The 16,634-nt window shown below is 38.1% G+C and overlaps 1 protein-coding gene across 2 annotated transcripts in view; it reads left to right on the top strand.

Moving 5' to 3' along the window:
* The window catches only part of LOC129565679 (mucin-5AC), a 69,550-nt gene that overhangs the window by 48,492 nt on the left and 4,424 nt on the right, over positions 1-16,634 (top strand). For both annotated transcript variants that reach the window (XM_055440793.1, XM_055440794.1), the window contains exons 3-9: positions 4,946-5,517; positions 5,588-5,787; positions 6,060-8,816; positions 9,243-9,400; positions 9,614-9,846; positions 10,082-10,128; positions 12,646-16,038. In XM_055440793.1, the coding sequence (XP_055296768.1) occupies positions 4,946-5,517; positions 5,588-5,787; positions 6,060-8,816; positions 9,243-9,400; positions 9,614-9,846; positions 10,082-10,128; positions 12,646-16,038 (7,360 nt within the window). The remainder of the gene's footprint in view (positions 1-4,945; positions 5,518-5,587; positions 5,788-6,059; positions 8,817-9,242; positions 9,401-9,613; positions 9,847-10,081; positions 10,129-12,645; positions 16,039-16,634) is intronic.

Here is a 16,634-nt window from a genome sequence, read left to right as displayed (position 1 = left end):
TTCGGTTCAACGGAATTCGTATTTAAATTTGGAATGCTGTCGTTGCCACCGTCGCCGAAAAACACACGACAATCGCCAAAAAATCGTTGTCAACTCGATAAATGCAATTATTTCCTTTTAAAATATCAAACGTTCGGCGGAAGAAATATTTATGCTTCGCTTGCATTGCCTTTTGTTTTTACAAAGAGACCCATAACGTTAACGAATATACGGCTTAAATGCATTTCAAACGCCCACGGCGTTTCTTTGCATCATGCGACAATATAGAAATTGTGCCTGCCTGCTTCTTTGTTTTAGAAACACATTGGACCGAACCGAAAATAGAAATTGCATTTCTCGAAATTAAACTAATCGAATGGAACAAAAAATTATGATTTTTTTTCTTCAGTGAACGCGCGTCCGCCCGCCCGCCATCGAAAAGGTTTAGTGGTTGCGTTGTATTTTTTGACATGTTTTCGTTTTTTTTTTCTTTTCGTCGTTGCAGGCTTTCATTTGTCACGTTCTTTCTCTATCCTGAACTAAATCTTTTCTATACCACAAATCGACACATTCACAGCGAATGAATGTCGTGAGATTTAAAATTCATTGCGAATATTATACGGCAATAAAGTACTTTTACTTTGGCATAAAACACACCATTTTATTCACCTACGTAATCTTTGGCAGGCGAAAAAAAAGGCATACAACACACGCTTGATACACACACACACACGAATTAAGAAGGAAAAAATCATAATCAAATGTTATGCAGATAAACGTTGCAACGAACACGTTCTCCATATTTGATTCAATAAATGAAACAAAAAAAAAACGGAAAAAATTGTTTCGATCTGTATAAATCCTTTCCATTTGAAATGACTTTTTCTGGATTTCCTCAATTCCACGCCGCGTCATTTTAATACGCCTTTTTCTTGTACTTTTAATACCGCGTTTATCAATATAATTTTTTTTTCTTCACTCGGTTTGTTTATGACTGGAGAATAATAACCAAAGATTATTATCTTTAAAAGTTGAAATTAATTCGCATTGATTCGTTTGAAATCGCACTAAATTCAGCAGGAAATCATATTGACTTATTGAAATGCAAAGTGATGCAGTTATAAAATCACCACCACCGCCACCACTGACAGGCGACGAGGAGAAAGAGAGCAACAATAATCAGTTTCTAGATTGAATTTGGACAACTTCGAAAAAAATGATTGCACAATTTCGCGTAATCATTTAATCGGATACAAAAGGAGCGCGAACGAAAAAAAAAATCGAGCATTTATTTGTGGGAAAAAAAAGAAAGTAAAAAGAAGAAAATAAAAACTTGCGCACGAAAACGGAATAAAACACGTACTTGCTTGAGTTTAATTAAACTGGTTCAGTATTTCAATGATTCAATGAGAGCATTTATTCGAATTATCGTAGAGAAACAATCACGTCGTTCAAGTCAGCTTCTTTTTCATTTCATTTTTAGCCAGAAAAATGAGAGAAAGAAAAATAAAATTCATTTCTCTGCCATTTCTCACTCAGCTGTATTTCAATTTATACAGTGTGCGCGAGCGCTGGCGCGATTATTAACGAGATCACTGAAATTTCAACGGTTAATAGCTCCACTCAATTTGAATCAAAATATATTATTAATCAGATTTTTTTTTCGCCATATTATTTGCCATTATTCTTCTTGTATTCGGCGCAACAAACACATTCATTTCAATGGACGGGATGACGTGTGTGAAATTGTTCAATTGAATTCTATACCAAGATGCCTGCTTATAAGCTTACGCGCGAACACACACACACAGCTTATTTCAATTGATTGATCTGACTTATAAATAATGATTGACATCTTATCGGCTTTGTATCGCAAATAAAGGCACAGAGAATGATATGAAATTTATACGTGGAATTTTCACTTCACAATTTTGTGAATTGTAAAAATCATGCACAAACCATGCGTCACACACACTCGCGCTTGGATTTGATTCGTTTATGATGGATATCAATAAGCTGTGCGACCTTATTCTTTGACTAAGTTTTGGAGGTCATTTAGCAACTTCAGCTGCATTGTTCGGAACAGAAAAAGAAACCTTTCATTTTTGTTTCTCTCCGTGGCTAATGACATGCGAACTGGAAGAACAGAGATGAAAACCGTCAAACTAATTCACACACACGCGCGCACGCGGATCTTTTGTGAGTTTTACGCAAATTAAATCGTGACAATTTCGCACGTTCTTCGGAAATTTTCTCCAATGCAACACCACAACATCTGGCGTACAGTTCATCCGCATAGCTGAACGGAAAACGTGCCAAATTCACAGCATTTATCCATTTTAATTGTTCGCTATTTTGCCCAATTGAAAATAGCCTTAATGAACTACAATCGATTTTAAATATGGCACTAATTTTTGTAAATGCATACATTTGTGTATAATTTTCTTCGCCAATTCGTGCACAGTCAATGGGCTCGAACCGTTTTTTTTTCTCTAACAGTTTTTCGTTAGATTTCGAGGAGTTGAGCGAGTAAAAAATTGGTGGCAAACCAAATGTTCATTGAACATTGAACATTTAATTGATTTGCCACATTTTTAGGTATATCATAACTCGCCATTGTTGCTAATTTGTGTGTTCAAATGCGCGAACACAGAAAGAAAAACCGCGAAAAGAATGGAATCAATTATAGGTATTGCCTTCAAGGGACTTAATTATATTTACGAATTATTATTAGCGATAGGAATCGATATTGTGGTTTGAGTATTGTTGTTTCTAAACGATTGTGAGTGTTGGCTGGTCTTGATGCAACGAAAAAATGCATATATTTTCAAATTACCTTCACATTTTCCGTATTTAGAGTGTTCGATCATGCATATCAGTTTTTATATTAAAAAAAAAAAAACAGATTGAATGCGCGCCGCACTTTTTTCTTGGTGGCTTCTTCAGAATATTTTCGTTTTTGTTCCTCAAGACAATCGAAGTCATATCCTAAAACAATTGGAATTTCCGAATGGAAGTTTTTATTTCTGTCTTAGGAACTAAATTGTTGGTTTTTTGTTCATCTCTTAAAACCATCAAAATTTATCGCTTGAATAATGTTTGAGAGTGAGAATGTAGATCGCTTGAGCAGAGCCTAAAAGTGAGAAGGAGAGAGAGACACGCTCAGAGATTGACGAAGCCCAAACGAACTTGTGACCTTCACGCAATTGAAATGAACATGGTTTTCTAACCTACTTGTTTATTTATATCGTTTTCGATGACTATCTCGCGTATAATCGCAAGTGATGTTGATTTGCTGAGTGAATAGTAGGAGCGACCGCAACAAATAAAATAAATCACTTGTGCCTTTAAGGTGTAATTAGCATAAAACCGTTACACGAATTCGACTGAATGCCATTATGAAGAACACACACACACACACACAACACATTCAAATGAATCGATCAAGCGAATGAACGAGCAAGATAGCAACAGCCAAGAGAAAAAAACTTTGAGAAATGAGAAAAAGAGAGAAGAAATATCCAGTGTGAATCCAAGAAAAAAAAGACATTGTCACTGTTTTGTGGCGCGATCTCTGCAAACAAAACACAACGGCACACACACCGGTGTGGCTAAGCATTGAAATTGAACGCGAAAACAGCCAGCGGCGTAATTGAAGCACTAATGGTGTGTGTGTAAGTGTTGGCTGTTGTTGTTAGTTTTTTTTCCATTCGTCTCTTTCTTAATCTCACTGAGTTTTGAGTTCGGTTGCGTCAGAACCTAATTATCGTACACAATGTTTGTTCAAAAATGCATGAAAATGGGAAACATGTGACACACTGAGCGAATGAGAGAGATCAAGACAATTGACAAATCCAAAGTTCACCGATTCCATTTTCAATGCAGTTCAGTTCAATGTTTGTTGTGCAGCAACAAACATACGTCAACTGTCTCCCAAAGTAAAATCCAAACCGAATTGTGTTCGCTTCACCAATATTCCCCAGCAAATTGCATTTGCGGTTACGGTCTGAAGAGGAATTTCCTTTATCAATGCATTAATCAAGCGCATTAAGAAATGTGTTGTTATTTTCATGAAGCGCATCGTTTGTTGTTGTTTCTCTGTCGAGTGTCATCATCGCCATCGTTTGGTAATTGAAAATCAATTTGAACGCTTTTTTTTAATGAAAAACAAAAGAGAACGAACGAAAAAATTAAATCGCAAAATGTCGCCCCGATGTGACAAGTCAAGGTGGATTCGAAATCAATGTTTTGTAACAAGACACTAAACAAAATACGACTTTTGCTGTGTAGAGCAGACACCTTTTCGTATCGTGTTCGATGCATTTTTTTTTCTTTAAATGTTCTAGTCACAATGCGCATAAAAAAAAATCCCAAGAAAATCGAGAAGAAGAAGAAGAAGACAAAAAACCGGGAATCTCAATTGATTTTCATACTAAGAGTTATTGTGCCTTTTTGTGTGCTGTATGTACTTCCAAATCATTGTTTTATTTTTCGACACACCGCACATAAATCACTCGATGTTGAATTTTCCGCGCCAATGTTGACTTTTTGCATTCGAATGTGTGTTCTTCTCTTGCGCTCACGCGCGAGATGTGTCTTTGTTTTTGAATGTCGCCTACAATGTGCGATTTCTTGTTTACAATCTGTTCATCCTTTCGCAATGCAGAAAAAAAACCTTCGAAAGTACACCAAATTCGTGCATATCCACCAGTCAAATTGTGCACTGACAACACAAGAGCGTGTGCTCAAGCTTTCGCGCATGAGTTATGATAAAGAATTGCAAATGCGATGTGTGTAATTGAGTAGGAGTCAAGTAAATAAATTGCAATGGCAAATGATATTTTTCATTCCATTGGCGATGATGGTGAATGTGCTTGTTAAGACAAACTGTCTGTTTAATTTCAAACATACGCATTTTATGTTAAACATCTTGACTAACTGCTTGTTTCTTTTTTTTTCATTTCAGAGCATCTAACAGTGCAAGCACAGTCTAGGCGACCGTCAACAATAGCACGATCGTTGGGTGTGAATCCAAAAGGGTCAGCGTCATCAGACGCCTTTCAGTGTCCCGAAGAGTTCGGCTATTATCCGCATCCGTCCGATTGCTCACAGTATTATGTGTGCGTGTTTGGCGGAGCGTTGTTAGAGAGCTGCACGGGTGGATTGATGTATAGTCATGAGTTGCAAACGTGCGATTGGCCACGGAACGTGGGTTGTGAAGCGTCCGATGAGAATGTATCGTCAAATGGCTCGGGACGAGAATTGAATGGGCGACAACAACAGCAGCAACAGCAACAACAGCATGACGCTTATCAAGTAGTGCCAAATAAATTCCGATTTTCGTCGGTATCGTCGACACCGCAAACCGATCGATATCCGGATTCAATACCAGTACGCCATTCATCTGTGTCACCGGTTACTCAACAAACTTTAGCACCTCTATCGAATACGCTACCACCACAGCCGTTCGTGCAACCAAATCCAGTGATCACATCACGAGGTCAACCAAAACCATTGGACAATCTCGATATCGCCAAGGTAAGCGTGTCGATTCTTATTTTTTCGAAAAGGATGCGTGATTGATTTATGGCATCGCATTTACTTGCAGTTGTACGAAGCGCATGACACATTGCCACCGATCGAGGAAGAAGAGTCGGATCGCCAGCAGAGAGTGTATCGTGGACAACCGAGCACCGTTGGCCAGGTACAACGTGATCGCGACGGCTTAATCACGCAACATGTCAATGCATTGCCGAGCCACGGTAAAGTCGGTTCATTTTCATTCGGTTCGCAAATCAATCAACACAGGTAAGCCAGTAAAAAATATTGCCAGATTTTTGTGTTCCGTGCATACATGCACGCTACCGCCCTTCTCTCGATTACATTCATACGATTATTATCTTTCTCTCGTACAAAACGAATGAGAAAAAATAAATTAAGAAAGAAAAAAAAAGCAAATACAAAATTCATTAAATTCCATGAGATCCACATTACATATTGACAAAAATCTACTTCTTTTTTCAATTAAAAAAAACACACACACACACAACAAACAACAATAACTTACATTGCTTGCGTAGTGACATACCGGACGTGGTTTCTATTGACATAACTGACAACAAAATTGAAACACAAACTGCAAAGCACTTAGACCGTAAAAAACGTGACGTTGACGAAAGCGAAGACATAGCAACGACTGAAACGCGACGACGCGCCGACAACGGCAACAACAACGACGACTACGTCGACGGCGACGTTGACGATGATCACACATCATCGAATGGTAATGAATCACACGACGATGAACATGATGAAACTGCAACAACACCGATTGAGACAGGCAAACGAACAGTGCGCCAATTGAGGCCACCGCCACCAATTGGACCTTGGCAATTTTCTGTCGATAATTTTAATTTGCCAAACGAACCACGATTGCATTCTACCTCAAGAGCTCATCCACAAGCTGGTCACTTCCAAAGAGACACGGAACTCAGTAGTGTAAATTACAATACATTTTTAACGCCGCCAGGCAGTGCACGATCCAATGACTTTTACAAAAATGAAAATCCATACTATCAGTTGCCATCGTTCAAGCAAACCGAATACAATCCATACGGCAATCCGTATGGAAACTTTAAAAATTCCGCACCAAATGCAGTCACCGAATTCAATTCACCAAAACCATACACCATTCACACGACATTCGATGTTGGTGATGCACAGCAAACCCATTTTAAGCCATCAAAACTTGTGTCACAAGCACCTTTCTATCCACTTGTTCCGAATGGCGGTGGCGCACCGAAACCGGTACAAAAAGGCATACCAAATTCGGCAATTTCAAGTTCAGCAACCGGTGATCCTGTTGACAGTCTACCGGAAAACTTTTCCTACTATCACATGGCAAATGGTGTACAAATTAAACAGGAATTCAATCGTCATCCATCGCAATCGAATCAACAGAATCTGAAAATTCAACAAGTCCGACAACCACAAGCTCCACTCTACTATTTAGACAAACCGGCGAAAATTTTAAGTGCTTCAACGCCAAAAACACATTATGTGCATATTAGCACTGTTGGTGGATTTCTCAACAATAATCCGACTGCATTCGCAACCATCAATCACAATAAGAAACCGAAATTACGGCCAAACACCGTCGACAAATACAATGACTACACACATCGACCCGTTTACCGCGAACCAGCCGCTGTGCATGAGAACAATCAAAACAATAACATTTACGGTGGCAATGCTTATAATGTACAGGAAAATACGGACGTTTCAACATACTACAATCCATTGGTTTCACAAAGACCGAACATTGTAACACCCGTGGCGGTATCCACGGTGAAACCAGTGTTTAATAATGAATTGCCATTTTCGAATTTCGAACAAAAATCACAAAAACCACTTTACTCGTTTGAAGTGACAACGGACGAACTCAAGCCAACGGAAAAGAATAACGGTTTTTATATTACACAAACGTTGAAAGATGCAAATGTTGAGAAGTTCACGCGGCCATCGATTAAGCTGCAATCGCAAGATCAAAAGAATTATGAGCCACCAAAGAGCTATGAGGTGATTAAAAACTATGATGCACCAAAGAATTACGATGATCCAGTTATAATTGGAGGTGCAAAGAAGCGGCCACCGATTGTGGGCCCACAAGTTGGAGTTAATTTTGATTTCAATAAATTTGTGTATAACATTCGTGAATCGCAGCATTTGCCCAAGCCAACACCAAAATACAATGCAATCGCTCGGCCAATTGAACCCGATACCGTTTTGATTAGACCGCAAAATAAACCAGTGCCTAAAAAGATTCAAACGACTACTGCCATTCCAGACGATTATTACTACGATGTGGACGAAGAACCATTGACGACCACAGCCAAGAAAACAGTGCCACCAACTACAACCCTTAAACATACTAAAGAGCCAGCAATTACAACACATAAACATACGACATCAACTCTAGCTGAGTACACAACCAAACCAGTGAAAACGAACTATATCAATGGTTTCTCGTCACCGCACAGCATTAGCACACCGCAAACATTTGAAACGTCATTCAAAGGAAAAGATCCAAAGGTTGAAGAGGATTATTACGAGTACGAAGATGAAGATTATAGCGGTGACATAAAATTACCACCGCAAAATGTGTCAAAGTTCATGCCGATGTCAGAAACGGCAGCACCACGCCCATACTCAACCACCGTAAAATCGCTAACAATTTTAACACAAAGACCACTAACAACGCCACCGCCAACAATAACAACAACAACAACGAAAAAGCACAGCACAACAACCTTCGATCGATCGCATTATACAAAGAGCAGCACCGAAACAACATCACCAATTCCAGCGATCATCACATTCCCAGAAGATGTTTTCCAAGGTGTACGACACAACGAACATCGTACCGATATTCCGCGCTATTTAAATCAATCCACATTGAGGCCGTACACGTTGCGTACACGCAATAAACCAACCAATCTATCTGGACCGGTGAAAACATCAAAAGCACCAAAAACACGCATTAAAACGACTATCAAAACGACCTCATCCAGCAAATTGACAACACTCACAAGTGAACCGACAACAACGACAACGCTGACAACCAGCACGCCCAAGACAAAGACATTCACTATTCGAGCCAAACATAACAATTACAATACGGGCAAAGGACAACAACAACAACACCAATCGCAATCACAATCACAATCGCAATCGACTAATTCAAATCGCTGGAAACAAGAAAATAAAGCGCAAAAAGCACAACGCACAAATGCACTGAAAAAGAACTTATGGGAACTTGACGAACGCCTACCAAACAGGTATCATCTTTGTTAAGCGCAAAACAAAAAACACACATCAAACAAACAAACAAAAAATCTAATTAAGCGTTCATTACCAACCCATATTCCATCATAAAACATCATCCATACATAAAAACACCTCTTACGTAACACTCAATATCCAATCCATGCCATACCATTTTCATTACCATTGCGACTAACACAATACACCGACTACACACAGGGACTTTTTCTTACATGACATTCAATAGAACACGAATTTTTTTTTTTCACTTTTTGTTTGAAAACGAAAAATTCACTTGAAAAAAAAAACATATATCCAAACTCATGCTTCTTCATTTCCATTCAGTCTTTTCGTAAATTTTGTTTTGTTCTTGTTGTTGATCTGTTTGTTTGGTTCTTTCTTTTTGATACTCACTTTCGTTTCTCCATGTGTTCCGACAGAGTTGAATCGTCTTCGCAATTACCATCGGCCCCAGAAAGTAATCGAAACTATTACAATGCAACAAGCAATCAAGAGTACAATAACCCAACGCAATACAATTCGTATTTCTCCGTGTATGATGATGAGGCTGAAGACACTGGCGATCTTTACAGAGACGGTAAGTGGTTCGATGAACTCCAACACTCGACTTTTTTTCTTTCTTCTTTTTTCGAACTTGCACTTTGATTTTCATCGGCTAATTTTTTTTTCTCTCTATCTCTCTCACTCTTTTTACTCTCTCGCTCTACCGCTTGTTTGCTAATAAATTCTCTCTCTCTTTCGCTCTACCAATCGGTTTTTTCGGCATGTTTTTTTTGCGTATGAAATTCAGATTACCCAGCACAATACAATAATAACCGGAATCCATCGCAACCGAAATACGTGCAAACGACCTATCGGCCAAGCACAACTCTGACCACTCAAACGCAATCAACATCGACTAAGAGTATTCCACCGCCGCACCAGCCACAGCAAACATACATTTCCAATTCGAAGCCCAATTATGACCAAGCACCAGCACATGAAGCATATAATCCAGAATACGATGAAGCACTTGTGGCACAGGTATTTGCTTTCATCTTTTTTTTTTTTTTGGAAAACCCCAAATAACTTTTTTAAGCAAATATTTGCGTTTTAATTGGCAAAAAAAATACAAAGAATAAAAAGAATGCGAAGAATTTATCAGTTGGCCGGAAAAAACACACTTAATTTTTGAACATAAAATATCGACTTATCTCCGATTTCATTTCAATTGACTTTTTCTCTTTTCTCCCGATTTTCACTCTTTGAACACTCGCAGCTTGAAGCAGATAATGAATATGATCAACCCACGAAGACACAAGTTCGGTAAGTTATGTCACATTTCTCTGTCATTCCATTCCAATTAATATCGACTAAAATGTATTTTGCTCATAAACATTTCGTATCCTTCTGATATGGAATGGTTTTTCATTTGTTTTTTGTTATGCGATATGAGCATTAAATGTCTTTTTTTTATCATTGTAATGTGTATTAATACATTTTGCCGCTTTACAAAGCCGGCAAAAAAAAAACCAAAACCAATATTGTTTTAAAACCGTTGAGATTAATTATGTTATTTGTTTGTGATTAATCCCGATATTAATCATGTTGATAGTTATATATATTTTATACGTAAATCTGGTTCAATAGAAGTCATTCACACATCGAACTTTAGAGAATTGCAGAGTAGAGATGGTTTTTTTTTATTTGCAAAACAAAAAAAAAAACCAAATGCGAAATTGTATACGTTTCGTAAATCGTTTTTGTTTTTTGGTAAATGCGTAAATATTAGCAATCCATTTTAAAGCGTCATCAATGGCACACAAACACTCTTTCGCAACGAGAATCATTTTGTTGAATTTATTTAGTTAATTTACTTAGATTATTTCGGAAATATTTTTTTTTCGTTTTATAAAAATTCATTTGGGTCTTCGTTGACTCGAACAGAAGAAGAAAAAAAAAACTTTAAGAGAACATATTCACTAATCCAAAGTCCACACTGAATCCATGACCATATGTAGGGATGAGCAAATCGATCAGAATGAATTCGAATTAGATATTATAACCGATCGGTATATATTGTCATCGACGATACGTGCACCGATTCGGCCACCATTGATAACTGTCCCCGAAGCGTTCACCTCGCGGAATCAATTCCCTGAGCCAAAAACAACTGTTCCACCGGCGATCATCGAAAAAACCACCATCGAACCGCTTACCGAAACATTCTCCGGAATCGATCACAATGAGCCGGAATTTGAAACAACAACACTGGTCTCACAAACACAACCTTCAACAAAATCCGAAGCGGAAAGGTAGAAATTAGTTAAACAAACCAAACCAAACAGAAAAAAAACAAACAACCCATACACAATTCACACGCAAGCTGATTATTTGCAACAGCTAAACCATCTATAAATCATTCAAATTCCATACATACTCAGTCACATTTTCGTTCTATTTGCTCCCATTTTCTGGTACACTGTGAATTGAAACAATATTCAAGACAAAAACAACAACCGCTCATTGTCATCATTGCATTTCGGGTCGAAAATCGCATCGAATTTGACCACCATCGCGCACCTTCCAAAATGATCGATTGCAATTATACATTTAAAAAACAAAACGCTTTCCCTTTGATGGCAACACATTTGTCACATAAGTAATAGTTTTGAGTGGAATGTGATTGCAATTGTTTCATTTCCGTTTCTCTAATTTCTCTAAGGCTGACTTTTTTACCTTCAAGCTTTTTTCATCGCTTTATTTTCGCTTTCATTTATAATTGCCAAAAACATTTGTTGTACTAATTTTTTTTTCTCTGCATTTGCTGGGCAGTGAGATGATTTATTTTTTTCTCATTCATTCGTTTGTGATTTTATTTTTATATTATTCAATAACAATGGATGGACTATTTATTTACGCATGTGATTTTTATTTGCCATTTGCTGCGTTTTGCTTTCAATAAATCGATTGTTCGTATTTCATTTTGTTGTGTCAGAAGAACAACGATTTCGACGACATATACCATGCTAGTCACTATTCAATAAAAAAAAATCATTCTTTAAGAAAATTTTCAAACATCTTGGTATTTGGTTTGGATCATCCGGGCTCAGTTGAAACAAATTTTTAGCGTAGAATAAGTTTAATTCATTTTATTTTCCTTCTAAATATTTTTACTGGCATGGTACTGAATATTTCTTTAGAATCATCGTTTAATCCATTGTAATGAACAAAACAAAAAACGTACCAACACATATACACCGGAATAAACGATGAAAATGTACGGTAACAATTTGCTATCACAATTACGTACGAAAGAAAGAAAAGGCAACGTGAAATGAAACGTCGTTGAAAAACGAACAAACTGTGTAAAGAAATGTAGCTGTGTAGGGAATGAAAAGAGTCATTGAATCGTTTGTTGCGCCGCTGTGATTGTATCGATCCAAAATGAGTGGCGATCATTTCTTCACAATAATTTTTGGGGCTTTGTCATTGACATTCACACACACATAATCATCATCAATTCATGTCATTTTTCATATCCACATGAATTTACACCCAAAAAAAAACCAAAACCGGAAAGAAAATAAGTGAACAATATTCGGGCTTTATTGCAGGCTGCTTGAAAATAGGTTTTATTAGTGGCGAATATATTTTTTTTTTTGTTTCGAAAAGATTTTTTTTTCGTCGTTTATTTGAAACTAAAATATGAAACTTTTTTTTCCACATTTCCAAAAATTAAAAAAAGCAAAAATACGCTCACTCACACATGAACCAAATTTGAAAATTCGATGTACGGTTTACTAGAATTGTATGTTTTTATATTACCCCATTTTCAAACAGATCAAGTGATGTCACCAAAAATCGGACGTCGTCATCCGAATCAATAAAATTTACATTAGGAACACGCGCGGGTTATCCCTTCTCAAATACTCAATCACAAAACCACCACCAATACAACCAACAACAACAATACAATCACCAAATACCTCGTTATCCTAGCTCTAGTCCAAATCCAACAATCCTATCCCAAACAAATGCCCCAACCAAACCAAGAAATAACAACTACAATCGTGACGCAAACAAACTAAAATTAGACCCAGACCATTCACAAACGTATACACTAACGACTGGTTTTCGGTACAATAACAATAACAACAATAACTTTGACAAAACTAGCAATGCAAATCGAACGTATAGAATAGAACAACAACACCAAAAACATCAACAACAACAACAACAACAACAACAAAAATCGCATAGCGAACCAATTGACACGACCAAATCATATCGACAACAATCGGTTGCAATCACAAAGCCATCGGTGTCGTCAACCACAGACACTAACTATAACGAACATATTCGTGATGAGTCTGACCAAGAACAACGTAAAAAGTATTTAGATTTCATTGTGTCCGATAAACAGCCGCAAAGTTTTCAAGCACCGAGTAAAACGCGTGTCACCAGCACCAAACCATTATCTCCATCCGAAAAAGAATTAGTCAATGCCTTTGTAAATAGCCAATCGTCATTATTCATTCAATCCACTCCAAAGTCTCATGTTATTACCACATTACCAAATAAGCAAACCGAATCGCAGCCAATATCTGCCATTCACATACCATCATCACGTCTACCATCAAACGATACCTATCGTTTTTCCCTTACAACTGGCCTATCAAATGGAAAACGTAATCAAAATCGAAACCCCACCGAAACCGATGATGATCGCGATTCTGAACATTCCACCGATAACTATCAGCATGCAAGTCATGCTGAATCGGAAAATATTCCATTGTACGTGAGAAAACCACAAACAACGAATTCGATTGAATCAACGTTCAATTCCATTCATCCCACCGTCAATTCGATACATCATCATTCAACCAGCAACTCAATCACTCCATTGAAACATGAAATTATCGTTCCTACAACCTATTCGCCGTTGCGAAATTGGAAAATACAGTACTTGAAAAAACCCACTTTGCCTGGATCAGAGGTGTTCAATACAGTCGTCGATACTGTTGCCCCAGATGACATGAAGAAACTTATTTTTGGCCAACCGATCAATCGAACCAAATCAGAACCAAATCCATCGGCTGCACCGTCAATACATAGAGATGTTGTGGCGCCAAAATCGAAGACCGTCTCCAAGTTTTCATTCACTTTCGATGGCGACAAGGATTATGAACGGCCGTCAAAAACACAAAGTCGCCAGCCAACCAAATTTCCATCGCTTGAGTTCCGTGAACGATTGAATCGAACATTCGATACAACAACATCCAAACCACTCATATCACCCTATGCCAGCTTGCAAACCATTTTAGAAGACATCAAACCAACACAGTATCGCCCTTCGCTTGGATCATACAGCATTACCATTGGAAAGAATAACATTCAATCCAACCCAACGCCAAGCACCACCACAACAACAACGACGACGACAAGAGCACCACCAGCACCCACATCAAGCAGCTTCTTCAAAAGCTATTTTATTATTACAGCGCCACCAAAGAATACAACACAAAAGAATTATGTTTCATCAACACAAAGCACACCCGCTTCATACACACCATTCTCATCGTCACCGTCGTCAAGTACAACACCTATCTCAATCACAACAAATTACCCAACAGTTTCATCAACGGAACGACCATTTGAATGGACGCCAATTGCATCGTCTGTTTTCCCAAATCAACTTGTTAATAATATTCAGATTTTACCATCGGATGAACGATTCAGGCCAATGAGACCGTCCATCGGACAAATCGATATTACAACGGAGAAACCAATCATTTCAATCACAACATCCTTCCCACAAAAGTCAAACTATGATAATTATCTACAGCATTCGAGCATTCCAAATTCAGTGGTCAATGAGAATTTCCCACCGTATCAAACAACAACACCGATTTCAATTACAACATCTACGCCACAGTTTTCAGTATTCCCAAACCAAATAGATTCACAAGCGCCGCATGGACTTGCGTCACCATCTGGATTCTCGCCGATTCCATCGTTCCCACAGCAAGGAAGAGACCATTACCGAAAGGTCGTACGAATGCGATCGAAAAAGAAGCTAAACAATTCGGCCGGTGGACTGACGCCGGTCATTTTGAACCCAAATGTTCAGGAATTCACCGAAGATGATCCAGATTTGGATCAAATGAGAAATAACAATTTCATGAAGGCTGTGGAAAATGTGCTGTCCACCGAACAAAAGGTAGAACAATCGACAAAGGGCTATCGAAAACCGAGCAAGAGACCAACGACAAGAATACCAAATATACACGTTTCAGCAAATGAAGGGCTTCGACCGTCAAGCGGAAAGAATGTTCAATTTATGGTAGAAGATGATGGAAAACTCGTGAAATACACCGTGATGAATGACAATGTTGCGCCGACGAAATTCTTCTCCAACTATCGCCACGTGAAAGATGAAGAAGAACAGGAGAGCATAATTCATCATAGTTTGGGTGATTATATCAAAGATAGCCCGAAATATTCAATTGTTAAAGATGACGAAGAGCAAGAATCAAAACAACATGCCACACTCGAGGATTATGTAAAAGATGGAGCAAACCAAGCCGATGACATACCTGGAAGTACGGATGAAATTTTGAGTATAATGACCGATACAGAGGAACCAATACCATCGTCAACTGAATTGCATCCGGATGAACGCGAAAAATTCCGTGCAACCGTTGAAATGCCCGAATTTAATGTACCCACTGAATCGGAGATCAAATCTCGGCTCAAGCAGCTCGAGAGTGAAGCTGAAAAAGATGTCGAATCCGAATATCAGTACGAAACCACAACGAAAGCGGTGGCAACACGCAAATACTCCACCGATTTAGATTTAACAAATGAGACACACGAACGTAATCAAATTGACTATGAACCGCCAACGACACATATCCGTGACTTGACTTATGTACCGTTGACCGTGTTTGACCCAATGACAAGTACAACCATTCGAACAAATAACGATGGTATAACGACCTCGACACAAACGCGTTTGACAACTAGCACCACACAAAAATCCTATAGTTCAACAAATTCCGTACAAACGCTCCCGTCGCGCGCATCACGAGTCAATCCAGCGATCAAAACAACGATTGCGGGCACACCAACACGCCGAATGAATCCGCACACCACACCGGCTATCCGTTTCCATCAACATACCACTCCGATAGTCAAATGTATCGATGCCAAGTGCAACGAAATACCGTCGAGGTACACACACTTTAAGTGAAAAAAACAAAAAGAAAACATTTTACTGAAAATCGCACACAAATTATCCACCATCTACTCAAAATCTGCATTTTAATCTTTCAAAGCGGATTTTGAGAAAATCAAAACAAAATCAATCACTCTCTTGATTTCATTCTCTCATATTTTTTTTTTTACTTTTATAAAATTCGTTTGTTGTGGAAGATCGACCAAGGCTAAAACAATCGTTTCTCTGTTTACTATTTTGTTTATGTGTAACAAGTTAAAATTCTAACCACCCACACATACACACTCTCTGTCTCTCTTCAATTGATCGGCGATTTCTTGCAATCGACCAATTTTCATTTTGAATTTGGATTCATTTTGAATCCATTTCTTGACTCGCATTCTGCACCTGTCCTACGATCTCTTTTTTATTTACATAATTTTCGTGTTCATGGTTATTTTTTGTTGTTGTTTCCTTTTCTATTAAATCGATTAACGCATTTATTTTTCTCTCAGCACCGACACAATTCAAAGCTTTCAATAGGTTGCACTGTTCAGTTTATTTTTTTGTACTAAGTTTCCAAGAGATAAATGTCGCGAAATTACACTTCTTT

This window comes from Sitodiplosis mosellana, unplaced genomic scaffold (assembly GCF_009176505.1).
Source record: "Sitodiplosis mosellana isolate CC-2019 unplaced genomic scaffold, AAFC_SMos_1.0 Smas_scaffold_3, whole genome shotgun sequence".
NCBI lineage: Eukaryota > Metazoa > Arthropoda > Insecta > Diptera > Cecidomyiidae > Sitodiplosis > Sitodiplosis mosellana.
Note: the sequence above shows the minus strand (reverse complement) of the source record. Positions and strands in the feature narration are given on the sequence as shown.